Source organism: Scheffersomyces xylosifermentans (assembly GCF_036884685.1).
Source record: "Scheffersomyces xylosifermentans strain CBS 12540 chromosome Unknown RJT20scaffold_1, whole genome shotgun sequence".
NCBI lineage: Eukaryota > Fungi > Ascomycota > Pichiomycetes > Serinales > Debaryomycetaceae > Scheffersomyces > Scheffersomyces xylosifermentans.
Window position 1 is genome coordinate 1066867 of NW_027042939.1, and position 27492 is coordinate 1094358.

Consider the following 27492-nt stretch of genomic DNA (forward strand, 5'->3'; position numbering starts at 1 on the left):
AGCAGTCTAAAAGCGGCATTGCACCCAAATGGTTATTTTGTCCTAGTCATCAATACGAAGCTGCTGGGAGTTCAGGGCTGCCAAAGAGGAGTCAAACCGGGTGGTTTTGCTGCTATTATCATATGGAAGTGATAAACCGGGAACGGGAACGGGAACGGGAATTTTGTAGCAGTTGAAAACTTGAACCTTTTATTCGGAGATTTCCATGTGTATATCTCGAATGGATCGCTATTATGGATCTCTACTATGAATCGCACCCATTTACAAGCCAAGTACTGACACACTACACACTGTCATTCTGTAGTCTGCAAATGTCTTTTTTTTTGTCCCATGTACATGTAAATGTATGTCTGAGGATGGAGCTAGAAGAATCTACCATTTTCCAATAGAGAGATTTATGAATTCTATGATAACATACAATGAATGTCTAGCCCTATATGTCTTACGTCTTTTTCCCTTGCTGTAACTTTTCTAACTCTCATAAAGAAATGAACTAACACAATTACCCTCTTGTCTATAACTACATTAAAAATCACTGATCCTTACCATATCTCTAAATTTCGTATATATATATATAACATTTCTTATATATATAAATTCATGTACGTATATATACACACATATCTTTAATGTAATCTCGCTTCACTAGTCTCCCTCACCAGTCTCCTCACTAGTCTCCCTCACTAGCCATCTCGCTCCTCTCTCACTAGCCATTTCTCTCCCTCACCGCTCCCTCACTAGCCGTCTCCTTCCCTCACTTCCTCAACCTCTCTCCCTCTCACTCTCCTACAAAACTGTGTCACCGCACTTCTTCGATTTTTCTCTCCCAATTCGGAAGGGGCACTCCCTCTTTCAACACTGCAAACTGCCAGTGCAAACTTTACTTACACGGGTGTATGCTTATCTACATCTCCACCAATAAATACTGTCGCCAGGTTAAAATCATCGTTAGGCAAACTTCATCATCGCAGCAACACGCAAAAATTACCCCCACAACCTTTTCCCGCCGAAAATCCCATTCCAAATAGGCTTTATCTCTCCCTGTAGTGTCTTTTCTGGATTGTTTGTGTTGAGTCAAGCTATTGCTACCAATACACTGATATCTCCACCAAAAGTGCTCTGATTACCGAGAAATCTGCCACATATAGCACAGTTCATCCGCCAAACCAACGTCGTGTGTTTGGTTTACGTCATTTCGTTCCTTTTCCACTGTTCTCTTGGTGTTCCTGGTACCTGCTCCTAGGCCTGTGATTATTCGTTGCAGACTCAACCAAAGATTCAAATTTTAGTCATGTCCAGCCTCGACGCCAATAACGACCCTACAGATACATCCAACCTTCCGCCTCTATTCCCGCTCCGCGGAGCGGTGGCCAAGTATGACTATCGCTTGTTCAACTCAAACGGTAAACTAGCCGACGTATGGTTGCAGAAGCAATACCAGAAGCTTTCCCTCCAACCTTCTACTGACTCAAACTCATCCCGTGAGAGTAGGAAGCGTTTCCGTAACGGAGGTGAACTTGAAAGTGAAGAGCTCTACGAAAGAGATAGTACAGAGTCAGCCGATGACATGGTCATATCTGATACCGACTCTAATAGTCAAGTCTCTGGCCATGGTGGTAATACTATACCCACTGTGTCGTCAGGAAGAGAAAATGGCCTTGTTCACCCTCCAAAGAGGAGGTTGACTAAATCAACGCTGATGACAGATGCTGCAGTGACTCCTATTATGAGCGCTGTTGGTTCTGGCAATAATAACGTAGTGGTTCCTTTCACTCCTGATAGACACAACCATAATAGTCTAGCTGTTCACAATGTCAACTACAATAATAGCATCCCAGCATCCACCATCGGCTCCACTAACACAAGTAATATTTCCCACCAACGACCAAGAACACCAAATGCCATCAACTCACCTTCACATACCCCGATCTCTGATTTTGAAGAAGAACAACCACAACAGTTACCTCTTCCTTCACCAAGTGCTTCACCTGTCCAAGATTCATACTCCGAAGTCGCCAAATTACCAACATTCGACCCCATAGAGAACCAGTTGATGTCGGTACCTACCACTCAAGGAGAACTTCTCGATATGATGGTGAACCTTTCTGGATATTTCAATGAGCGCAATCAGAACCATCTTATTTTCAAACTCTTGCAAAAGGTCAACCGTTCGTCATTATCCACACTTGGAGCTTTGATTCAGGACAACTTACGCCGTGACTTAATCAGCAATCTTCCTTTGGAAATATCGCTTAAGATATTGTCTTGCTTGGATCACAAAACTTTACTCACGTTAGCATGTGTCTGCAAGAACTGGGCTAAAATCATAAACGATACTAGCATATGGGTCAACCTTTTAAAGCGTGACAAGTTAATTACTGACAATAAAGTTATACAAGAAGAACTAGCAAACCCAGAGAAGCTACTTGAAGAGTGGAGTGACGGCACTTGCGATGTTAATGTGGCACAAGTCCTCTACAAAAAGCGTTGTATTATAGTAAACAGATGGCTTGATCCGAAATACGAACCTATCAGAAGAAGTGTTCCTGTGACAGGAGATGGAAGCAAAGTCGTGACTTGTTTGCAGCACGATGACGATAACATAGTGACTACTGTTGATGACAAAACTATATTTATCTATTCTACCCAAACCGGGAAATTACTCCGTGAACTCCAAGGTCATGAAGGAGGTGTATGGGCCATGAAGTACACCGGAAATACACTTGTTACAGGTGCTACTGATAGGAGTGTACGTGTATGGAATATCAAGACTGGCAAGTGCACACATATATTCAGAGGACATAGTTCAACCATTAGATGCTTAGACATAATGCATCCAACCGTAATAGGGAAGGATGTGAACGGAGACGACATAATCTTTCCCCATTTCCCTTTGATAGTCACTGGATCGAGAGACCACAACATCCACGTATGGAAGCTCCCTTCTAACAGTGACGATGATCAAGATATTGATAAAAAGCCATTCGACTCCAACGAAATCGAAAACCCATATTTAGTAGCAGTTCTATCTGGCCATACGGGATCAGTGCGCTCAGTTTCTGCATACGGAAACATCATCATTTCTGGTTCTTACGACTCCACTGTTAGAGTGTGGGACTTGATGGATAATGGCAACTGTAAGCATATTTTAACTGATCACCAGGATAAAGTATACTCAACAGCATTAGACTTCAAAACAAAAACATGCTTTTCAGGTTCCTTGGACTCCACCATCAAGGTGTGGAATTTTGAAACTGGTAAGCTCTTGAATACTCTAGAAGGACACTCGTCTTTGGTAGGATTACTTGATTTAACTGATGGTCTCTTAGTATCTGCTGCAGCTGATGCATCCTTGCGTGTTTGGGACCCAAAGAGTGGAAAATGCTTTAGCAAACTCGAAGGACACTCAACAGCTATTACTTGTTTTGAGCATGATGGCCTCAGAGTGGTAAGTGGATCCCAAACCTTGTTAAAGCTCTGGGACGCAAAGAAAGGCAAGTACGCAAGAGACTTGCTTACTGATGTCACAGGTGCCATTTGGCAAGTGAGGATCGACTACAAGCGCTGCGTTGCTGCTGTTCAAAGGTTGCGCAATGAGGTGGAAAGCGAGACATTCATCGAGATTCTTGATTTCAGTGAACCTCCGAAGAAGAGAGCACAAAGGATAGAGGAGTTATAGATAGGTTTATGTTTGATCGGTATTTTATTTCTAGCCATGGTTCGTTCTATGGTAATTTTGTCATCTGTAATTATCCTTTTCAAATATACAAAAGAAGATAAACCAAGTTTATGTTTATGCTACAGGTCCTGTCGTTCATCCACGATCGAAATGTCATATTGATTTACCCCTAATTTACATATTTTACAAACCCTACATATTTAAAACCCCCAACCATGGAATAGAAGTGTCAGTACTGAATTCCACCTTTTAGATTGCATCATCGATTATATATAATTTACGCAACTTGCTCAAGCGTTCCAAGCCGTCATTAATATCAAAACTTTTCCTTCTCTTGAACTTAGTGACATCAGCAGAATCGAACAGCATATCCGATTCATTCACATTGATGTACTCTCCGTTCGGTCCAATATTCTGCGCAGAATCCGCAATCATTGCAGTAACGTAGTTATACAATTTGATCGCTTCATAAGAAGCAACATTAGCGATATTGCAGCACCAAGGTTTGTGTTCCTTGTATGGGTCGAACTTCTCAATTTCGGCTTCACTGCTGGTCGCTACAAATTCACTCGTAGTTTCCAGTTCCGTTGATGAGACTGGGTATTTACACGGTGTAAGAATCTTAGATGTTGAAAGATTGAGTGCCTGTTCAGCTGCTTCTCTGCGCACATTATTAGAACTGCTGGAATTAAGGAAAATCCTCTGGTTGCACTTGTTGCAAATTAAAAGGAGAATCAAATCGTTGGAAAACGATTGAACATTGAGAGACCAACCAAGCATTGCAAGTTTGTAGTACCATGTCGGTGTGAAGTCCAATAGTACCGAGAAGTTCTCCTTGTTATTCTTAAAATATCTCTGCAATAACCAGCTGTTTGAAACTCCAACGAACTGCTTGAATATATCGTGATGTAATCCGTCTTTTCCGATGATATCACTTCCACCACTTATAAAATTGTCAGAAAAATTATCCACATACTCGTTTAATATCATGGAATTATCCATAAGGTTCTTCAAGTTTTTAAGATAGTCCCTTATCAAGAATTCGTTTGTCCTATTTAAATAAGGACGAGGATAATACACTCCTTGTAATGCGGTTTCAAAGTTTCTCCAAGAACAACTATGCGAATGACCGCTAGTCTCTATTTGAGTCAAATATTTATCATGTAAAGCTTGGTTCAACTGATCTGTATTATCCTCGAAAGCTTCATTTTTCAAGAACTCATGGTCATATGCTGAATATTCTTTTGTACCTCCTAGGTTTTTACTGAATTTTAGCACGAGTTGTTGATTGCAGCTTGTACAGAGTAAATGATTCTTCGTATTGTTGTTTAACGAGAAGGAAACACACTTCCATCCATTTCTAGCACATTTTAACTCATTGAGGCTTCTCTCCGGATCTTCATTGTGAAAATTCGGTATGTGCCAGTTCATAGCATTAAATGTTTTCAACCGAGACACAAGGAAATCTACGTTGTAGGGGTCAAAAACGGTCATCCTGGAGTGGATCTTATCTATGTTTTGAGAATTTTTGTTACCAGATAACTTCGAACGGTGATAGTTAAAGTGGTTTTTGCTCTTGATTTTTTGGAAGTACTGAATATCTGGATGGCCGCTATAGGTCTTGTCGGGCCGAGTTGAGGATGATCTTGCTGAGCTTGTGTGGTTGTGGTGAACGTACTTCTCGTGCGTCGGGGTCAGGAAGATATCCAAGCACTTGTTAAGGACCTGGTGCGTAGCAGCGGTGAAGTCCATCTCGAAGACCGGGTCCATTATCTACTGGTTGAAAAAGAGGGGGACTGCGAAGGCTATATACGATAAGAAACTGAGGTAGCGACAGACAAGAAAATCCACATTAATTCAAGCGATTTGTGGAACGGACTTCTATTATGGAAAATAACTCCCACAATCCACTTCCGAGCAGCAGCTACTGATAATGGTGAAAACTGTGGTGGAGATTGACTTGGCTGGCACTTGAAAATTAATCTCGATTCGGAGAAGTCATGTGACGTAATCTATTGCACGTGAGATCGATGGGATTAAGATTATATGGTTAGCAGTAGTTAAGAGAAATCAAGAGCAGACGTTAAGAAAAATAAAGAGAAGAATAAATGTACCACACGCAGTAACAAAGGAAGTTCAGGATAAAGCAAAGGTCAAGTGCGGAAGTGAGACTCAACTTTGACTTTTTAATGTAACCAGAGACACAACATAGAAAAGAAAAGAAAGAGTACGTTATTTGACATGATACATTGTTACACAATGAAATAAGGTTAGATCCATAAGTAGTTAATAGTTAATAGTTGGATGCACGATTAAAAAACGATTAAAATAACGTTACACATTGAAATAAAGTTAGACACAAAGAAGTGTAGTAGTAAGTTGAGTGTAGAGTGTAGAGAGAAGAGAGAAGAGAGAAGAGAGAAGAGAGAAGAGAGAAGAGAGAAGAGTTCCCTCTTAATAGATTTGTATTGTGTGTATGTTTGTGTTTTTGTGTTTAAATAATGAGAGTGTGTCTCAGCGATCGAATGTGTGTCTCTAATAACTGAGGGTGTGTCTTCTACAAAGATCTATGCGACAGCAATCGGTAGAAAAAGAGACAAGAGTTAAGACACAAGAGACAAGAAACAAAGAGAAAAAGAGAAAAAGAGACACAGAGACAAAGAAACACAGAGATATGAGATATGAGACATGAAAGAGGGAAACAAGAAAAGTTCAAGACTTCCTGAGCCCTCGGTTTGGGAAGGCTTTCCATTATTGAGGAGACATCCTTTTCTACTGAGGAGACACTCCTCCTTTTATTGAAGAGACATTCTTCCTTTTCTTTGAATTACTCCATTTCCTTTTTTGCTGAACACTCTTTCATTTTCTGTCATGTGCTCTTCCTCTCGTGACCTCTCTAATGATCCATTTTTTCGCCAACGTCCATGAAAAGTCGGTTGTGGAGAGTGTTATTCAGTGGAATGGCAGTTTCAATAAGACGTTAAACACAAGTGCAACCATATAATAACACTCATCCAGAAATGTCGAAAAGACCGGTTTTGGAAGAAGTCGAAGATGACATCGACAACATGGACATGGACATCGCCGAGTTCGATCCATCGTTGAACACTCCAATTGCTCCCTTGAGACCAGAGCCAACCATAACCAGATCGCAAGATCTGGAACCACCTTTGTTTCCAAACATACCTATCCCCAACTTGGACCACACATTGCACGCACAGAGTCAGAAGACCATCATTAACCCTAGCGACTTCTCCGAAGAAGAGCGTGAGCATATTAAGAGGTTTCAGATAATATATCCTTGTTACTTCGACATAAATAGATCCCATAAAGAGGGAAGAAGAGTGGGCATCTCGAGAGCCGTGGAAAATCCGTTGGCAAAGACAATTTCTGACGCATGTAGATACTTCAACTTACCTGTATTATTGGAGTTGGACAAATCACACCCTCAAGATTATGGTAACCCTGGAAGAGTAAGAGTCTTGATTAAGGACCAGGTGAATGGCGGAAAAGTCACTGACAGGAGATTTCAGAACAAGAGAGCTTTATTCAATGCCATTGGTGAATACTTGGAAGACCACCCAACTACTGTAGAAAGTATTGGAAAAAAGAGTGGAATTGCCTTCCCACCAGAGTTCGAACAAGGTTTTCAACCGGCTGAAATCCCACAGGTGAAGGGTTTCAAGATGAACACAATTGTGCCAGTTCACTCCAACTACACGTTGAAGCATCCTATGACCAAGTCGATCTACGACAAAATGCCAGATCAATCTCAAGCAAGCTTACCTGCTGTTCCAAAGCAGCCTAAGAAGAAGGTTATGAAAATCAGAGGTTAACCATAAGTTTCATTCTTACGTTTACATAACGCACTGTAAAATATAATAATTCAACTCATATATGAAGCATTCTGTAGTTTAAAAGCTCAAAAGAATCAAGAGAATTTACAAGACATATAAGTTATGACCTCTGCCATGGCGGGATAATTTAGATGTATTGATTTGTGTTTTTGTGCTTTTATTATTTTTACAAGAGAAAGGAAGAAAGATGCTGAACTAAGTAATGAGCTCCCATATTTTAATGTTTAACTTAACCTTGCAAGTTCTTTGGAGCGTACGTTTTTCTGTAACCTTCAATGGAAGCAAGCTCTTCCTTGGAGATTCTTTCCTTGAGGTGGTTAATAATGTCAGACAACGAGACAATGGAAATAACTGGAATTCCGTATCTCTCCAGAACAGCTTGAGTAGCTGATAAGTCGGAGCTAGCGGTGGTTTCTTGTCTGTCCAAAGCGATAATGCAGCCAACAACTTCTCCCTTTTCAGCCTTGATAATCTCAAATGCCTCGTTAATGGCCGTACCAGCAGTCATGACGTCGTCAATGATTAAAATCTTTTTATTTTCCAAAGCGCATCCTACAATGGAGCCACCTTCTCCGTGGTCCTTCTTCTCCTTTCTGTTGAAAGAATAACCAACATTACTGTAGTTTTCTGGGTCCAATTCGGCCAATTTTGCAACTGTTATAGCTGCTAATGGGATTCCCTTATAGGCAGGACCGAAGAGAACATCGAACTTCAATTCCGACTTGATGATAGCTTGGGCATAGGAAGTGGCCAAGGTCGACAAGAGCTTACCAGTGTTGAAGAAACCTAAGTTGAAGAAGTAAGGCGATTGACGACCGGACTTCAAAGTGAAGCTTCCGAACTTCAATGCCTTAGATTCCAAGGCGAGATCTAAAAAGTCAGATTGAAATGATTGCATTGTGGTGGAATCGGTGAGCTTACGAAATTTACGGGGGTTTTAGGTGGTTCAGGTGGTTCCTCGTCTCGCCAAAAGATAACTTCTCGAGTAGTTAATTGGGCCCGTTTCGGTATCTTTTAGGAGAGAGGAAGAGAGAAGGAGAAGAGAAGAGAACAACAGAAATGACAAACTCTCATAAAGAATGGTGATATACTCATTCTTTTTCCACATTAAAGATAACTGAGACCTCTTCCCATAGAAAAATTTTTCATACGTGGTCCACTGTTATCGTGTGCAGGTTTCAGACTGTCAGCAGTGCGCTCCCTTATTTCCCCATACTAACAATGTGCTATATGTACTGCTGACAGTGACAGCCTTACGATTAGGTATGTGTGAGTGAGAATATACTAAGGAATAAAAAAATAGTAAGGAACGAAATAAACTTTGACACTACGTCATACGTCTGAAGCAAGAACGCCACGAGACGGAGAAAAGGAGTAACTTCAGCAGAGAAAAATGGGGCGGGAATTCCATAGACCTTGAACATGGGAGGGCTTTTGTGGTAGAGATATGATGTCGACGGACGCGAGAGGTGAGCTAATTGCAATTACAGGCAATAGAAAATAGGAAAAAGTCTAAAACCAGAAACATAGCCTGAAGTTTAAATACACGAACTGCAAGGCATCTGATACATTGGGAGGGCGTAAGTCCCTGAGACCCACCGGCTTTGTCACTAATCTTGCTGGTTTCGTGTTCCTCTGAAATTAATCGATTCTAAACAGTGAGGTGGTTTTGTGTCACTGAGGGATTTTCGAATTGCGTTCTCCTAATAAACTAACCCTGTTTGCAACTGGATTGGCCAAGTTGCCCTAAATGTAAATTTTTAGCATGAAGGTCCTATGATTGACAATACTGCCCTTCTCGTATCTTTACATGGACTTGAGGAGGGGGGCTTGCCACCCACGAATAGGAAAATTCCCTCAGATCCTTAATTGTGGATTTTGCATCCAGGTTAAATGTTTTGCATGGAAATTTTGGTGCTAGCGCCCAACCTCTATTCTGATTATGGGTACTGGAGGCATTTCCCTGGGATTAAATGCCATATCGACAAGACTAGTAGGGGTATAGAGGGCTAAACGTGTCGAATACGTGTAAAATTGTAGAAATATAAATAGCTTCAACAATTTCCTCTATTATTAACACTTGTAGAACTTGTAATAGTAATTGCAGCAATGTATCCAACAGACTCAGAAACCATAAAGTCGAAATTCGACGACAGTGAATTAACTACTGCCGTTACCACCCAGGACAACATTAAATTCGAGGAGGTTGACCCAGAGGCCGTACATCCAACTTTCAATAAAGATAGAAGGAGAAGGTTTTCGATTCACAGCAAGGATGATGGATCAAACATCTTCACTATCAACGAGAAAGTAAAACCTGAAGTAGTCTTACCAACTATCTTCAAAACAGTATCTCACAAGGTCGACAATGAAATAGAAAACGACGTGAGGTTAGAATCAACAAGTAACAAGTTCTCCAGCTATACTTATCACACAGATACTTCTGAAACAATTGCTGCTAAATTCAGCACCAGTTTAGAATCTGGATTAACAGGATTCCAATATCAAAAGAATGCCAAAGAGTTTGGACCAAATGTTCAATCAAAGCCACCAAGTGGACTCCTCAAGAAAATCTTCATGTACTTCTTTGGAGGCTTTGGTGCATTGTTGCTTACTGGTGGTATTTTATGTATTATTTGTTGGAAGCCACTTGGTGATCCTCCTGCAGTTGCAAATTTGGTCCTTGGTGTTATTTTGATCATTGTGTTCATCCTCCAGGCTTTGTTTAACTTTTTCCAAGATTTCTCCAGTTCGAGAGTTATGGACTCCATCCATGACATGATTCCAGCTGAGAGTATTGTTATCAGAGATGGAGCAGAAATTAGTGTGCCTTCCAAGGACATAACTGTCGGTGACTTGGTCAAGTTTTCTGTTGGTTCCAAAATCCCAGCAGATATCAGAATTATTGATTGTTCTCCGGAATTAGCTTTTGACAGATCTGTCTTAACAGGTGAATCAAAGCCTATTCCAGCAAGTACCTTTCCGGAGTTACCAAAAACTAATTATCTTGAGAGTAATTGTATTGCCATGCAAGGTACATTTTGTGTTAATGGTTCGGGAAGAGGTATTGTTGTTTCTATCGGAGATGAGACAATCTTTGGATCGATTGCAAAAATGACATCTCAACCCAAGAAAGGTTTGACCCCTTTGCAATACGAAATCTTGAGGTTTGTGGCATTGACATCTATGATCATTGTCGTCTTAGCAATTGTTGTCATTATTCTTTGGGCAGCTTGGTTACGTAAGACGTATCCAGGATGGATCAGTGTTCCAACATTGATTGTTGATATTGTATCAGTTGCTGTCGCTTTTATTCCAGAAGGTTTACCAATCGCTTTAACTACCTGTTTGATCATTACTGCCAACGAGATGAGAAAGAACAAGATTTTGTGCAAATCTTTAGCCGTAGTGGAAACATTAGGATCCATTAGTGTGTTGTGCTTTGACAAAACAGGTACCTTAACAAAAAATGCAATGATTGTTACAAACATATGCAAGGGTACAAATGAAATTGACTTGGACGAAGTCGACACCAGCAACAGCAGCGATAAACATTTATTAACCATTGCAAGTTTGTGTAATGAGTCGTCCTTGGTTAATTCCGTTGCCGTTGGAGGTAATGCTACAGACAGAGTTTCTTTACAATTTGTTAACAGTGTCACCCCAGTTGAGAAATTGAAGGCAGGTTGGGCTAAGAAGTTGGATGTTTCTTTCAATTCTAAAGATAAATTCATGATGAGTCTCTACGATGCCGCCGAAAACGATTCTGAAGTTTGGTCAGAGATTGGTTTAAATGCCAGCTGCATTGATGTTGAGGATGAATATCTTCTCATGGTTAAAGGTGCACCAGATATTTTATTAGAGAAATGCGGCTTTTTGTTGCAAAATGATAGTACATTTTGCAACTTGACCAATGACGATAAAATGAAAATTCAAGCAGTTCAACAAGCTTGGTCATCTAAGGGAAAAAGAGTTATTTTACTTGCATCAAAGCTAATTCCAAAAGAATCTATTGATTTAAGGGATCGTTTACAGGCAACCAAAGATTTGAAGGAGGGTCTCAAAAACGACTTGATCTTCATTGGAATGCTCGGAATCGAAGACCCTCCAAGAAAAGATATTGACCAGGTTATCGATAAATTAAGACAGGCTGGTATTAAAATTATTATGATCACTGGAGACTATGAATTGACTGGTTTGTCTATTGCTAAGCAATGTGGTATTGTCACTACTGAAAAGGTTGATACATTCAAAGACCTTAAATTCTATTCGGAAGAAGATGAGTTCTTGGAAAAAGCTATTAGTATCACCGGACCTGATATGAATAGAATGGATGAAGCACAATGGGAGAATTTAATTAAATATAACGAATTAGTCTTCACCAGAACAACACCAGAACAGAAACTTTTGATTATTAAGCAGTTCCAAAAATACAAACAGATTATTGGTATGACTGGTGATGGTATTAATGATGCTCCTTCCTTGAAACAAGCTGATATTGGAATTTCTATTGCCGATGCCTCAGATATCGCCAAAGAAGCTTCGGATTTGATTCTTATGAACGGTGAAGATGAAGACCATTTATTTTTCTCTATCATTGAAGCCTTGAGATATGGTAGATTGGTCTTTGAAAACCTTAAGAAAACTATTGGTTACTTGTTACCTGCTGGTACTTACTCCGAGCTTTGGCCAGTTTTGTTGAATGTGATTTTTGGAATGCCTCAAATGTTGTCATCCTTCTGTATGATTATTATTTGTTGTCTTACTGATTGTATTGGTGCAATTGTTTTGGCGTACGAGACAAACGAGAGAAACTTGTTATCTAAAAAGCCAAGAAGTGTTACCAAGGAGAGATTAGTCGATTTCAAATTATTGTTACATTCCTATTTCATTGTTGGTACCTTCTACACTTTTACTTCTATGTTATTGGCCTTCTTGAATCTTACTAGAAGAGGTATCAAATTCGGCGATGTCACCTTGTCCTATGGTAGCTACGAGAATATTCCAAATATTGACTACTACATCAGCATGTCTTCCTCTATTTATTTTGTCAATTTGGTCATTATGCAGTTGTTTAACTTGATGGCCATGAGAACTAGATACTTGAGTGTTTTCCAGCATTCTCCATGGAAGAACAAGAGATTGTTTATGGTGATGCCAATTGCTCTTGCCATTACCTTCATCATTAACTACATTCCAGGAATTCAAAAGGGGTTGGGCACTGCACAGGTTCCAGTTGAATATTACTTCATTTCCGTTGGATTTGGTGCTACGGTGTTGTTGTACGACGAACTTAGAAAGCTTGTCAACAGAAAGTATCCAAAGGGATTTGTTGCAAGATGGTCGTGGTAGTTACATACTACTATTACCAGTGATATATATGCAGTTAGAGATTTTAATCGAGCTACAAATATCAAATAGAATTGTAGAGAGAACACTGCATGGCGATTGAAAAAATTTGTTGGTGCTCTGCTCCTGTTGTGGGATGGATTGCAAAATCTTCAAAATCTTCAAAAACACAAAAATTTCCTTCCATTTAGTATAATTAATTAGTCACAGATTAGCTCTCCGTAGTCAAAAAAATGCCTCCTTCCTCGTTTAGCATTCACCGCTTTAGAGCTCTGACGTCGTTTATCTTTACCAAAACAATGCATCTCTGTAGCAAATGCCCTACACAGAAGTCCGTATCGCTACGTCTAGTCTCGACTACCGGGAATTGGCTTCTTGGCCATTTAATGCCATTTCATGCCATTCTCCGGTAAATTACTACCACCACCACCACCACCACTACTGACATCTCCGTCCAGAGTCAAGAATCCTGGTACTTTTGTCGTACAGACACCAATTTTTCTCTGTCTGTCGTTTGTTCCTGTACATGCTACACCGAGTTCATATCCATGTCCGGTTCAGCTCTCTCAAAACAGCACCGGGCACGTGCACTTTCACAATCTTGCATGTGATAAATCTTATGCACGTGACACGCATGCTGCAACATCGCTCAATTTAGAAAGGTTTGATCTAATCGGTTGTGGATCCCACACCCAACAGACACGTCTACCATGAAACAAATAACCCCCATTGATGAACACAACGAGTTCCATAAAACAGCCTTTAAACCAGCCAATTCCATCCGTATCACAACCAATTGACTCCCTACACTATCCCCCAGACGTTCCATCCAATTCCCCACCTTTTACCTCCCCCCAACTATGGCCCCACACCTCCCTTACCAATACGTACCCACCGACTGCAAACTGGGCCCATATGCAGGCGGGCCTCAACGTTTTCGTCGATTGAATCCTGAAAATTTTCAGTATTTAAGAGCGTTGATTTGTCGTAATAATTCGATTGAAAGGTTTGAGTTCTTCTTTTGCTCGTTATAAGCATACTATCCCATCATAGTTTCTCTTATACACACAATGGTTCAATCATCTATTTTAGGTTTCCCCCGTATCGGCGGACAAAGAGAGTTGAAGAAGGTCACCGAGTCCTACTGGCAAGGTAAGGTCACAGTCGACGAGTTGTTGGCCACCGGTAAGCAATTACGTGCCCACAACTGGAAATTGCAAAAGGACGCTGGCGTTGAGATCATTCCATCCAACGATTTCTCCTACTACGACCAAGTATTGGATCTCTCTCTTTTGTTCAATGCTATCCCAGAGAGATACACCAAGTTCGACTTGGCCCCAATTGACGTTTTGTTCGCCATGGGTAGAGGTTTGCAAAGAAAGGCCACTGAGTCCACCGCTGCTGTCGATGTCACCGCCTTGGAGATGGTTAAGTGGTTTGACTCTAACTACCATTACGTCAGACCAACCTTCTCTCACTCCACCGAGTTCAAGTTGAACACCGCCGCCGGTATCAAGCCAGTTGATGAGTTCAACGAGGCTAAGGCTTTGGGTGTCCACACCAGACCAGTTATCTTGGGTCCAGTTTCTTACCTTTACTTGGGTAAGGCTGACAAGGACTCTCTTGACTTGGAACCAATCTCCTTGTTGGAGAAGGTTCTTCCAGTCTACAAGGAATTGTTGGCTAAGTTGAAGGAGGCTGGTGCCGAACAGGTCCAAATTGATGAGCCAATCTTGGTTTTGGACTTGCCAGAAGCTGTCCAAGCTAAGTACCAAGCTGCTTACGACGCTTTAGTCGGTGCTGACTTGCCAGAATTGGTTTTGACCACCTACTTCGGTGACGTCAGACCAAACTTGTCTGCCATCTCTAAGTTGCCAGTTGCTGGTTTCCACTTTGACTTTGTCAGAGTTCCAGAGCAATTGGACGAGGTTGCTTCTATCTTGACTGACAAGCAAACTCTTTCCGTCGGTATTGTTGACGGTAGAAACATCTGGAAGACCAACTTGACCAAGGCCTCTGAATTCGTTCAAAAGGCTATCGAGAAGGTCGGTGCTGACAGAGTTATTGTTGCTACCTCTTCTTCCTTGTTGCACACTCCAGTTGACTTGGAGAACGAGACCAAGTTGGACCCAGTCATCAAGGACTGGTTCTCCTTCGCTACCCAAAAGTTGGGTGAAATCGTTACCATTGCTAAGAACGTTAGCGGTGAGGACGTCTCTGAGGCTTTAGCTGCTAACGCTGCTTCTATCAAGTCCAGAACTGAGTCTTCTATTACCACCAACCCTAAGGTCCAAGAGAGATTAGCTACTATCAACGAGTCTCTCTCCACCAGAAAGGTTCCTTTCCCAGAGAGATTAGCTGTTCAAAAGGCTAAGTACAACTTGCCATTGTTCCCAACCACCACCATTGGTTCTTTCCCACAAACCAAGGACATCAGAGTCAACAGAAACAAGTTCGCTAAGGGTACTATCACTGCTGAAGAGTACGAGACCTTTATCAACAAGGAAATCGAGACTGTCATCAGATTCCAAGAGGAGGTCGGCTTAGACGTCTTGGTTCACGGTGAACCAGAGAGAAACGATATGGTCCAATACTTCGGTGAACAATTGGAAGGTTTCGCTTTCACTACCAACGGTTGGGTTCAATCTTATGGTTCCAGATACGTTAGACCACCAATTATCGTTGGTGACGTTTCTAGACCAAAGGCTATGACTGTTAAGGAATCCGTCTACGCTCAATCTATCACCAAGGCTCCAGTCAAGGGTATGTTGTCCGGTCCAATCACCTGTTTGAGATGGTCTTTCCCAAGAGACGATGTCTCTGGTAAGGTCCAAGCCTTGCAATTAGGTTTAGCTTTGAGAGACGAAGTCCAAGACTTGGAAGCTGCCGGTATCACCGTCATTCAAGTCGATGAGCCAGCTATCAGAGAAGGTTTGCCATTGAGAGCTGGTAAGGAGAGATCCGACTACTTGAACTGGGCTGCCCAATCTTTCAGAGTCGCTACCTCTGGTGTTGCTAACGACACTCAAATCCACTCCCACTTCTGTTACTCTGACTTGGATCCAAACCACATCAAGGCTTTAGATGCCGATGTTGTTTCCATCGAGTTCTCCAAGAAGGACGACCCTAACTACATCCAAGAGTTCTCTGACTACCCTAACCACATTGGTTTAGGTTTGTTTGACATTCACTCCCCAAGAATTCCATCTAAGGAGGAGTTTGTTACCAGAATCGAGGAAATCTTGAAGGTCTACCCTGCTGCCAACTTCTGGGTCAACCCAGATTGTGGTTTAAAGACCAGAGGCTGGCCAGAAGTCAGAGAGTCCTTGACCAACATGGTTGAAGCTGCCAAGTTCTTCCGTGCTAAGTACGAAAACTAGATGGGTAGTTCGTGCTTCTAGGACCTCCTGATGCATTATTCAATTCTTCTATTGTTGATGCTGTATCCTTGACGATTACATTTATTCAACATTAATGTAATTTTATTATTATTGTTAATCTAATTTTTTTTCCACTGTGACGCCTCTTCATGATTGTTCATATGTTTTTATTATTTTTGTTTTAGAGTTTTTCTGGAGTCTGCTGTTGAACTGAGTTCTGCAGTAGATTCTAGAAAGGGGTTTAAAATTTATCTATTGGGATTTCAACATCGGTTCTTATATAAGTGAAAATGAATACTATTTTTACATGTTTGTTGTAGGAAGCTGGGGCGTGGTGTTCACCACTCAACGGTTTTTACCTTGCAGGTTATGGCCTAAATTGTAGTGTTTTCCGACACTGGGTGAAGCAATAGAATAGCAATAGAATAGACATTTACGTCAAATGATCTTCATAGTAACACTCTATAATTGAACGGCGCTACCGGTTAATCTACTTACTCTTCATTAGTTGAATTCATTTCCACTTTATAAGATGGATAAGTGGAGGCTTGTCTTTCGTGGTCTTCAATGTAGACTATCTGATTTAGTGGCTTCAATTAATGTCTCTGCTGAGTTTGGGGACATATTCGGGGGGAGACAAGAGCACTAGCTGCTGAAACGTATACTGCTGCCCGTGGCCCACAGGCGTGGAATCGCTGTAGAAGAAATTACTTGCGTACCTGCTAAAATAGTGACGTTTGGTAATTTATCACAATTTCAACCAGAAGCGAAGTGAGATGATACTTGAATTTCTCCATCTATACATTCTACCTGTTGATATTGTCCATCCAGGCTCTCCAACTTCCTGGTCCAGTATTTATCACCTCCCGCACCGTCGTCTTTCTCAAAGATTTCGCCAGAAATTTTTGCAGCTGCAACCAAAACAATTTGTGCCACACTAATGATTAGAGAGGGTTATTTCAGTAGAGGGAGAGTACACCAAGTTGTATCGATAGATTGACAAGAAGACAAATCCGACTTTTCACAATGTAAGGAGTTATATCACAATTGACACATTCATAGAAGAAATATCCATCTATACTCCCAACTATAGGGTCAAAATTACTATTTACGAGTACTCTTTACTATACAAGTTACACTTCGCCTACCAGTAACTCTTTACCGACAGGTAACTCTTTGTATGTGCCTTAACTATAGACGTCACTTTTATTTCCAACCATAGATGTGCTCTCATCTATAAAAAGCCTTAACTATGTCTCACTAACTATTTCACACCTATTTCACTTTCAACTAAGTCCTCTTATTACTGTTCACTATTCTCCTCTTAACTATGACTATGCGCATCTTAACTACTACAAATCTTAACTAAGTGCCCCTAACTATGACAGCTTAACTATATACCTTAACTATGAGCTTAACTACGTGCCCTTAACTATCTTAACTATATCTCATAAATTCATCCTTCTTACCTAATCACATTCACTCTTAACTTCAAAACTCTGAACAATGACAGCTTAACTACTACACTCTTAATTAAGACATCTTAACTACTACACTGTTAACAATACACATCTAAGTATGAACATCTTAACTATGACACCTCTCAAACTACTACACCTCTTAACTATGACATCTAACTACATTCTTCTTAACTATGACATATAACTCCATTCTTCTTAATTATGACATCTAACTACATTCTTCTTAACTATGTGCCCATAACTATTCCTCTTAACTATGACACCTATACACTATTCCTCTTAACTATGATATCTAACTCTTAACTATGATATCTAACTCTTAACTATGACGTCTTAACTATCCCTCTTAACTATGCAAACACAGCGGCTTTACCAACGCAGCCATATGCCGGAAATCCTCTCCCAGCTTTCGAAGGCCAATTGGCTGATTCGCCTTCAAAAGAAGTAATATCTGGGGTTAACATGTCCAGTAGTTGGCGTCTCTCAGTAGCGGGTAAGATATAGATCTCACATACAATGTCAGACCAAGACCAATTGATAGAACAGTTCATTTCCGTGACCAATTCGTCCGAGTACTTGGCCGAACAGTACTTGAGTCGTAACAATAATGACTTGGTCGATGCCATTGAGGATTACTATGCGAACAATAAACCAGGAGCAAGTGGCAATGTAGAAGCTCCAAAGAAGAAGAAATCGTAAGTATCACGGAGATTTCTCTCAATAGAGAGCATATTCTTTGGCCATTGAAGCAATTTCACGTTCAATTACTAACAATACCAGCAATTCGCCAGGTGTCAGAACATTCAGAGACCTCAATGAGGATGAAGACTCCGAAGACGACAAGACTAATACCAACTTCTTCACAGGAGGCGAAAAATCAGCTCTCCAAGTGGAAGATCCTAATAAGGATAAACGTGGTAAAAGCGATCAGCCCATTATCGACGAAATTTTCCAAAGAGCAAGAGACCAAATGGATCAACCAGATGATCGCCCTTCCGCCCAACAGGAGGAAATCCAGGCACCTAGATTTTCCGGGACAGGTTTCCAATTAGGAGATGGTACAACTCCTTCAGCTCCTATAATCGACCCAAGCAGTCGCTTACCACAGAGACCTAACAAGGTGACTCGTGAAATCACCTTCTGGAAGCAAGGTTTCACAGTAGGTGACGGCCCCTTACATAGATATGATGACCCAAGTAACTTAACTATCTTACAAGAGCTTAAAAGAGGAAGAGTGCCAATGTCATTGCTAGATGTTGAATTTGGACAGGATGTAGATGTTTCAGTTTTCAAGAAAACCGACGAGGACTGGACTCCTCCTAAGAGAAAGGCTGGTGGTTTCCATGGGCATGGTCAGAGATTAGGCTCCCCTGTTCCTGGAGAGGTTATTTCCAGCCCGCAGCCAGCAGCAAGTACTGAATCACCATTGAAACAAGAATCAACACCTAAGCCAGAACCAGAAGAAGAGGGCGATTCAACAGTACAAATCAGATTTGCCAATGGTAAGCGTACATCCAAGAAGTTCAAATCCACGGACTCCATCAAGACTGTTTATGAATTCGTCAGGAATCACGAATATAATGATTCTCAAAAGGCATTTACCTTGAGCCATGCCTTCCCAGTAAAGCCGATCGAAGAATCTGAGGAAAATACTGTTGAGTCGTCAAAGTTGAAGAATGCAGTTATAGTCCAGAGATGGGTATGACTTGTGTAGTTTTCAAACGAAACGAATAAAGCTTATACAGAGTCAAGAATTCGCCATTCCAATTGTAGTATGAAATCCTAAAGATAGCTGTGGAACTGTGTTCCGTGTGTTTGTGTATTTCGAAGATACAGCACATAATACTACAGTAATTACTGAAATAGCTAAACTGAAGAGCAAAGTCTTTCAAAATCATAATATCCTTCTTCTAAATTCATAAGCATAATATAAGTATCACATAGGGCCTTGTAACTGGTAAATTGAACTTCCTCAATGAGCACTCATCTATGTACTTTGATAACTCACTAAGTATAACTCTGTCACTAACAGAACTCTTCTACTGAAATTTCTCACTAACAAACGTCTCACTAACAGAAGTCTGAACTAACATATTACTCTTTAAAGAACATAACTCTCTTTAAAGAGCATAACTCTCTTTAAAGAACATAACGCTCTCATAAAGTCACTATTTCACTAACATAACACTACTCAACTAACATAACAATACTCTACTAACATAACAATACTCTACTAAAATTGCTTATCTCTCACTATCATAGCAGCTCTCTCAATGACTTCACTCTTCACTAACAGAACTCTTCACTAACAAAACTATCACTAGCAAATTCTCACTAACAAGACTCTCACTAACAAGACTCTCTCACTAACAGAACTCTTTAACTAACTCTTCAACTACCGGAAAATCTTTACTGACACAACAATACTGAACTAACATAACATACTCAACAAGCATAACATAACTCTACTAGCATACTCGGCTAGCATACTCGGCTAACATACCAATGCTGTACTACTCCACTAACATAACTCCCTCTCTACCCACCCTTAACTATGTACAGATTTTTTCAGTGTGAGGATCGGACATTGAATTTTATTCATTGCAAAATTTACAAGAGACTTGATATGGTTGTATCGATAAGGAAGATCTTGTATATATATTCTTGTCTTCTTGTATTATAGCCAGCGTAGTGGTAAAGTCTGTTTTGTTTGTTTAGTAACAGCATTCCCAATTTGACAAAAAGCCGACACTTCCTACTGGAAATTTACACTATCTACAGCATTTTCATTGCTTCACTTTTCACCTTAAACTCATGCGACAACATCTATGAAATAGAATACCACAACATATTACATAAAAAACCATGAGTACGTATCGAATATGGCCAAAGGTCAGGATACGGAACCAGCTCCTCGGAGGACTGGTGGTACGACCGGCGAAAATCCGCCTTTTTCACTGCTCCCGGTTCATGATGAACAGTCAAGAATCAAGCTTCCTCAAGAGTAATCTTGCCACAATAGATAACGTCAATAGCAACAAAACTGCAGAAATATCCCAAATAAAGTTGAAAGAAATCCTTACTTCAAAGAGCCCCATAATAGACATCTACGATATTTATAGAAAAAGGACCCCATCAACCTTTCACTTTGACGAACAATATTGCACATATTCTCCCTATGCCAACTTTGGCGAAATTGTCAATAACAATGAATCCATGGTGCCATGCGTTGGCTCAATAGTCGAATATTTACATCCTTTCAAGGATGAAGTATCTATTGGAGTTGTAATAAGAGAAGCACAATCGAAATTTAACGAAAACTACAACAAATTGGTCGTATTATCGTTTGATAATGAGCTCTCGTATGTCTCACCCCAAATTTGTTCATTGCATTTCTATAAAGTCATTAACCAAGACTGGTTGAAGACTTTAAACATCCTAGAAAACAGATTCAATGAATCTTATGAACCAAGGAATTACATAGTGCAAATTTTGAACCACTTCGTTTCCCAGTCGATTGTGCTAACTCATTCCATTGCACCTCAATTTGATATTGTCCATTCTCAATATTCATTGCCCCAAAACTTATCATGCATTTCCTCGATAGAAATTATCGAGTCATTAAAACTTTCTGAATCAATACTTGCCAAAATTGACCAGTCATATTATCAACAAACACTTCTACTCATGGGTATCCATTTGAATTTAGTGAAGTCTCCAAAATGGATCATTCCCTCAATATATACAATGAACAGGATATCCAACCTTGTTTATGGAGCACATTCAAATGAACTAGTGCCAATTCCAACATACCTAGTAAATTCAATTGCAAACTCCCATGCAATAGACAAGTTTTGTGATTCAACGAAGAATGAAGTTGGAATCAAAGTATTGGATAAATTTTTGAACTCACTATTGAGGGAGCAGACGTCCCTGAAAAGTAGATCATTTGAAGAGCTTAACCACTACATCAATATATGGGAAGGTAGCACCTATAAATACTTGATTGAAGTTCTTAAATTGACGGTAGTATACCCACATCCAACACTTACAAGGGAATTGGCCAAATTTTCATTGTTTCATGGTAAAATTACATCTCCTGATACGATATACAAAGTATTATCAGACTTGAAAATTTATAATAACTCGAAAAATCAATTATCTGATATATATCTTTCAGCCAACTTAGCCGGAAGGAACAAGCTTTCTGCGTTGGCTACCTCTTCCATGAATGAAATAGAGCCAACATTGAATTCGGATTTTTTGCATAGCTCCAAACTCGTGGATAAGTTTCCTCACCTAAGAAAGTCTCAAATGTTCTATCAAGATCAAATCGTTTATGGATTACCTATGTCGAACTATGAGAGTGCAAGTGGCTCATTCATGGGTATATCCTTAGAAAAATTGAATTCAAGAAAGTACGTCATAAATATTCACATACCTGACGTGATTACCAAAGTTGCGCCAAATAGCAACCTCTTTAGTTCAATAGCTTCAAACGCAGCAAGCGTCCGGTCATTTTCGAACTTGATCGACACCATCCCGAATGGTCTTTTTAGTAATAAGCTTTTGGACCAGTTGAAGTTTAAAAATCAGAATCTAGGGGAATCCAGTTCTGAAATATTGCAAGTAGGCGATCTTGCCCTTGCAAATCCTCAATTTCAATCAAAGCCTGCAAGTGAGGATACCACCTGCCTTACGTTATCTTTTACTTATAATACGTACGAAGGTAATCCCTTTTCAAATGTGGCAAGTAAAGTTAAAATTTCCTTTGACTCGTTATCCACAGTGCCCATCAAGTGTCTTTCGTGGTCGCAATTGGAAGACTGTTTGAATGGCCAATCTGAAATATCACCTTTTCGACTTTTCAGAAGCAGTGCAAAAAGACTAACGAATCCCCTGCTGACCGAGTTGAAATTGAGTAGTGATGATTCACATAGCATAAACTTCATTTTCAATGTGATGAAAAGTCACTTCAAAATCAGGAACTTGAACGGGTCTTCACAATTACCTCCAGCTATCGTCAAAGAGACAGATGATGCGTCTTCACTTCTGAAAAGTCTATCGATTACGAACAAAGACTCGAAACATGAAAAGATTATTACAAAGATCAATTTGGAAGCGAAAGAGCAACAGATGAATTACTCCAATTCAAAATTCTTTATAAACGAATTGGATAATTTTGCTGCCAATATGGCCTCGACGTATTGCGATTCAAATGAAATCCCTATTCTCACGCAGTATCAAGATATGCTTCAGCCAGCAAACCAACCTGGGCCCATAGAGAGAGAAGAACTGCTGGATGAAGATTGTGTACTTATTTCACATAACAATAAGCTCTTACCAGATTATAAAGCAGATTCATACTTTCAGACATTGTTATCAAGAGATGCTGATGGTTTTGTATCCATGCCCGCTTCTTATATCGGTAGAAACTACTTGAACAATGAGAGAATAGGCATATATTCCGGGGATAACCTGAGACATGTTCCTAGAGGACTCTCAAAAGGATACACTAATGTTTCTGGTGCAGTTGAGCATTTCATGGCTCTCCTCAACCAGTTACAGCTTGTCAACCATATCCAATTGCAGACAATTAATCAAGCAATGCTAGCAAGTGACCGGAAATTCAATATATCTGAGAGATTTAGTTACCTCAAAAGGTATGGATATAATTTGAATGGCCCCCTTACTCCAAATACACTCAATGAACAGGTCGTCAAAATAACAAATGGAAACCGACTTGTGAAATATTTGGGAACCCGTCAGAAGGTGTTCTGGACTTTAAAAATGCTTGAGCAGAAACTACTTGAGGAAGACTTTTTGGATAGTGAAAACGAGAACTCCAGTACTTCTTATGAATGCATTCTTACGGATGTTGGGAGTGTTATAGAAGATTCCAAGTGTCGCTTATCCAAGGCATATTGCACTGACCTTGATATTGAGTTGACTGTCATGAGTCCTACGAGGAAAAGATTCACTATTGGAGCTGTGGTTAAATGTGATAAGGTGGCATACCTAGACCCGGTCGGAGGAACTTGTGTATTGCTGTTACAAGAGGAATTCTAATTATACTCAGCTTGTTTTACCGTCATACTTCATGTATATACTCAAAATAATCAAATTAACATAACCGTACATAACTAGTATTTATACACAATATTATCAACAATACCATATTAATAACATTATATACATCAGGCAATAGTAATTTACCGTTGCGATATGACACTATATAACATCCAATTTATGCTGTGTTCCTTATATTATCGCATAGCATCACACATCATATAATAGCATAGAATACCATAGTAAATCGTATATTACCTTGTTGTATCGCAATACGATGTAATGCCTCGTAATGCCATCTTATAGGACATCATTTGCACTCATTACCTTATTTCCATATTAAAGAATATCTTATACTATACTACAGCTGAAGTACCAAGTACTACAATATAGACTACAAGACCATAGACTAAAATACAATATATTACAATATAACATACATATAATACATATAATACATATAATACATTTAATATCATATAATGCCATACAACACCATATAATACCATATAATACCATATAATACCATATAATACCATACTACAATACCATATTACAGAATACTATAGGAAACACTATAATACCATATAATTCAGACAATATAATACCACAATATAATACAACACCATATACTATCATATAATTCGAGACCATACAGTATCAAATAATACCATATTATACCATATTATACCATCTAATACCGTATAATACTATACCTTATAATACCCTAAAATACTATACCATATAATACCATAGACTACAATACCATAGACTACAAGACCATAGACTACAATATCATATAATACTATACACCTCCACGATTACCATAGTACACCTCCACGATTACCATAGCCATATAATGACTATGTAATACATATAATACCATATACATGAGAACAAACGGTACCATACAATATCACATAATACTATGTAATACTATATAATACTATACAACACCATATATTACTATATACTACAACACAATACTACACCCCCTCACTCTCTTATCTCTCCTAAACACCTCTCTCTCCAGTACTCTCTCACTCACACTCTCACTCACTCACCTCTGCTAACTAAATTGAGACAGTTCCTTTTTCCTCTCCTTTTCCTTTTTTTTGCAGCTCAAAATGACACAGCGGTTATTCCTGTATACGGCCATTTCACATTTTTCATTGACTCATACAAAACTTTAGCAAGCGTTCACCATTAAACTTGTCATTACAACAGTAGCTACAAAGTGGGTCATTTCATGCTAAACAGCATCATGGTAGTAAGTATCGCATCCAGTGATAGAGACAGGATGTAACAGAGAAATTAAAGAGGAATTCTAACACCTATTTTTAGTCACAAATTCAACCTTCACTCGAAGCTTTGGCTTCAATCGTTGAATCTCATCAGTCGTTAACTGACAAACCAAACTTATACCCAATCTACAAGTATGTCGCTAATGACGACTTGACCGTTCACCAGGCTTACTTGAAATTGGCTCAGCTCAATGCCAAGGACCGCTCTCCTTCATTTCTTTTTGAGTCTGCTGTCAACGGTGACACTGTAGCCAGATACTCTTTTATTGGTGTCAATCCAAAACGCATAATTAAAACAGGAGAAGACGTTTCGAAATTCGGCGAAGGTTTTGCCAATGTAGACCCTATCACAGTGTTGGAAAAGGAATTGAACAATTTTAAGCAAGCTCAATTACCTGGTTTGCCCAAGTTTAGTGGTGGAGCTACTGGGTATATCTCCTATGACTGTATCAAATACTTCGAACCAAAAACCAAAAGACCATTAAAGGATGTTTTGGAATTACCCGAAGCCGTTCTCATGTTGTGTGACTTGGTCATCGCATTTGACCATGTTTATCAAAGATTCCAAATTATCAACAACGTTAGTGTCACAGAAAGTGAGGATCTTTCTGCCAACTTCCACAAAGCAACACAAGAAATTGAAAACATCGAGAGAATCTTGGAAAGAGAACTTATCAGTGAAGATATAAATCCAGTACAACCTCCAATTAAGATGAACCAGACCTTTACTTCGAATATCGGCCAAGAAGGTTATGAAGCACATGTTTCGAATTTGAAGGGTCACATTTTGAAGGGTGATATCATTCAAGCTGTCCCATCGCAAAGAGTCGCTAGACCAACATCATTGCATCCATTCAACATATATCGTCATTTGAGAACTGTCAACCCATCTCCGTATTTATTCTACATCGATTTAATTGATTTCCAAATAATCGGTGCCTCTCCTGAATTATTGGTTAAAGCTGATTCTAAGGGTAAAGTCGTTACACATCCAATCGCAGGGACTATACAAAGAGGAAAGACTACTGAAGAAGATGAAGCTAATGCTGAAATCTTAAGAAAAAGTTTGAAAGACAGAGCGGAGCACATCATGTTGGTCGACTTGGCTCGTAATGATATTAATAGAGTATGCCAGCCAACCAGTAACACAGTTGATAGATTGTTGACCATCGAGAGATTTTCTCATGTCATGCATTTAGTCTCTGAAGTAAGTGGTACTTTAAGAGAAGATCAGACAAGATTTGATGCTTTCAGATCGATCTTCCCAGCTGGTACTGTCAGTGGTGCTCCTAAGGTCAGAGCCATGGAGCTTATTGGTGAGTTGGAGAAAGAGAAGAGAGGTGTCTATGCTGGCGCAGTTGGACACTGGAGTTACGATGGTAAAACAATGGACACCTGCATTGCCTTGAGAACCATGGTATACAAGGACGGTGTCGCATACTTGCAAGCTGGAGGAGGTATCGTTTTCGACAGTGATGAATACGATGAGTACGTCGAGACAATGAACAAAATGAAAGCCAACAACAACACTATTGTTGAGGCTGAGACAGTTTGGGCTGAGAAGGTTGGTGTAGCAGAGTAGTTATTTGCTTGCATCATCACAATATATAGGAAGCATCCGATAACAATGTATTAACACTTCTTTTACTGTAAATAGACTGAGGTTGAAATACACAAATAGAGACAAATTTACCTCAGTAATTAACTTCTTGTACAATTAGGCAAATAAGCGGAAGTCTCTCTCGACACGAGGAGAGCGACTGTCTCCACGAAACATGCATTGTGTTGCCCATCTCTCATGTATTCTTTTTGTAGTCGTCCCTATTCCTATATTCTCCATTTTGCACCTATTTGTTTATGAGTATTAGGTTATATAAACGGCTATTTTGACAACAAATTGTTGTGCCAGAGCTGTTTCTATGTTATAGTAGATGAAAGACAAAGTGTCTGACAAGGTGAAAGGCAATTTTGTAATTTTGCTTCTTAAAATAAAAGAGATAAAAAAAAAATTTGTTGATTTGGACATTTGTATCATTTTTTGCTAATAATTTTAAAAAGCACCTATTATATCGAATCATTGTTAACGACAAAATAAGGATTATATGTTATAGAAGAGAGTTTGACATCGGTATTGTTGCTTTAACAGACCTCGTTCTCTTTTTTTTTATCTTCTAACAGATGATAATAAATAATTGCAGTCTTCAACACTATGGCTCCTATTATTCCAAATATTGTTGCAAATGTCGTGTGATAATAAGCACATACGCATTGTAAATTCACAGAACACAATAAACCGTGCAGCTAGAAAAAATAAGAATCCTATTTCATCAGTTGATAGATAATGGCATGATTAACCTGTCAAACCGAGGATCA

General features: G+C 39.6%; 8 protein-coding genes across 8 annotated transcripts; 6 read left to right on the top strand and 2 right to left on the bottom strand. All coding sequences in view use genetic code 12, as the record gives it.

Annotated features, from left to right (window-relative positions):
* Positions 1-1169: 1169 nt before the first annotated feature.
* CDC4 (SCF ubiquitin ligase complex subunit) lies at positions 1170-3802 on the top strand. The gene has a single exon (XM_064915673.1). It carries the CDS (start codon positions 1292-1294, stop codon positions 3677-3679), a length of 2388 nt encoding a protein of 795 aa, XP_064776934.1. The 5' UTR covers positions 1170-1291; the 3' UTR covers positions 3680-3802.
* A 1-nt stretch (position 3803) lies between these two features.
* RJT20DRAFT_10209 (uncharacterized protein) lies at positions 3804-5720 on the bottom strand. The gene has a single exon (XM_064915674.1). The coding sequence runs from the start codon at positions 5447-5449 to the stop codon at positions 3929-3931; it is 1521 nt and encodes a 506-aa protein (XP_064776935.1). The 5' UTR covers positions 5450-5720; the 3' UTR covers positions 3804-3928.
* Positions 5721-6427: 707 nt separating this feature from the next.
* On the top strand, positions 6428-7640 carry SEC65 (RNA-binding signal recognition particle subunit). The gene has a single exon (XM_064915678.1). The coding sequence runs from the start codon at positions 6700-6702 to the stop codon at positions 7513-7515; it is 816 nt and encodes a 271-aa protein (XP_064776936.1). The 5' UTR covers positions 6428-6699; the 3' UTR covers positions 7516-7640.
* On the bottom strand, positions 7462-8615 carry URA5 (orotate phosphoribosyltransferase). The gene has a single exon (XM_064915675.1). The coding sequence runs from the start codon at positions 8432-8434 to the stop codon at positions 7766-7768; it is 669 nt and encodes a 222-aa protein (XP_064776937.1). The 5' UTR covers positions 8435-8615; the 3' UTR covers positions 7462-7765.
* A 688-nt stretch (positions 8616-9303) lies between these two features.
* On the top strand, positions 9304-13085 carry RJT20DRAFT_10215 (uncharacterized protein). Its single transcript, XM_064915677.1, has one exon. The coding sequence runs from the start codon at positions 9646-9648 to the stop codon at positions 12886-12888; it is 3243 nt and encodes a 1080-aa protein (XP_064776938.1). The 5' UTR covers positions 9304-9645; the 3' UTR covers positions 12889-13085.
* A 747-nt stretch (positions 13086-13832) lies between these two features.
* On the top strand, positions 13833-16574 carry MET6 (5-methyltetrahydropteroyltriglutamate-homocysteine S-methyltransferase). The gene has a single exon (XM_064916102.1). The coding sequence runs from the start codon at positions 13956-13958 to the stop codon at positions 16263-16265; it is 2310 nt and encodes a 769-aa protein (XP_064776939.1). The 5' UTR covers positions 13833-13955; the 3' UTR covers positions 16266-16574.
* Positions 16575-18170: 1596 nt separating this feature from the next.
* SHP1 (protein phosphatase regulator) lies at positions 18171-19691 on the top strand. Its single transcript, XM_064916103.1, has 2 exons — positions 18171-18441; positions 18527-19691. The coding sequence occupies exons 1-2, from the start codon at positions 18263-18265 to the stop codon at positions 19449-19451; spliced, it is 1104 nt and encodes a 367-aa protein (XP_064776940.1). The 5' UTR covers positions 18171-18262; the 3' UTR covers positions 19452-19691.
* Positions 19692-20719: 1028 nt separating this feature from the next.
* Positions 20720-26701, top strand: RJT20DRAFT_4480 (ADC synthase; the record flags this gene model as incomplete). The annotated part of the gene is made up of 2 exons (XM_064920183.1): positions 20720-23773; positions 25160-26701. The coding sequence occupies 2 exons, from the start codon at positions 20720-20722 to the stop codon at positions 26699-26701; spliced, it is 4596 nt and encodes a 1531-aa protein (XP_064776941.1).
* Positions 26702-27492: the final 791 nt, after the last annotated feature.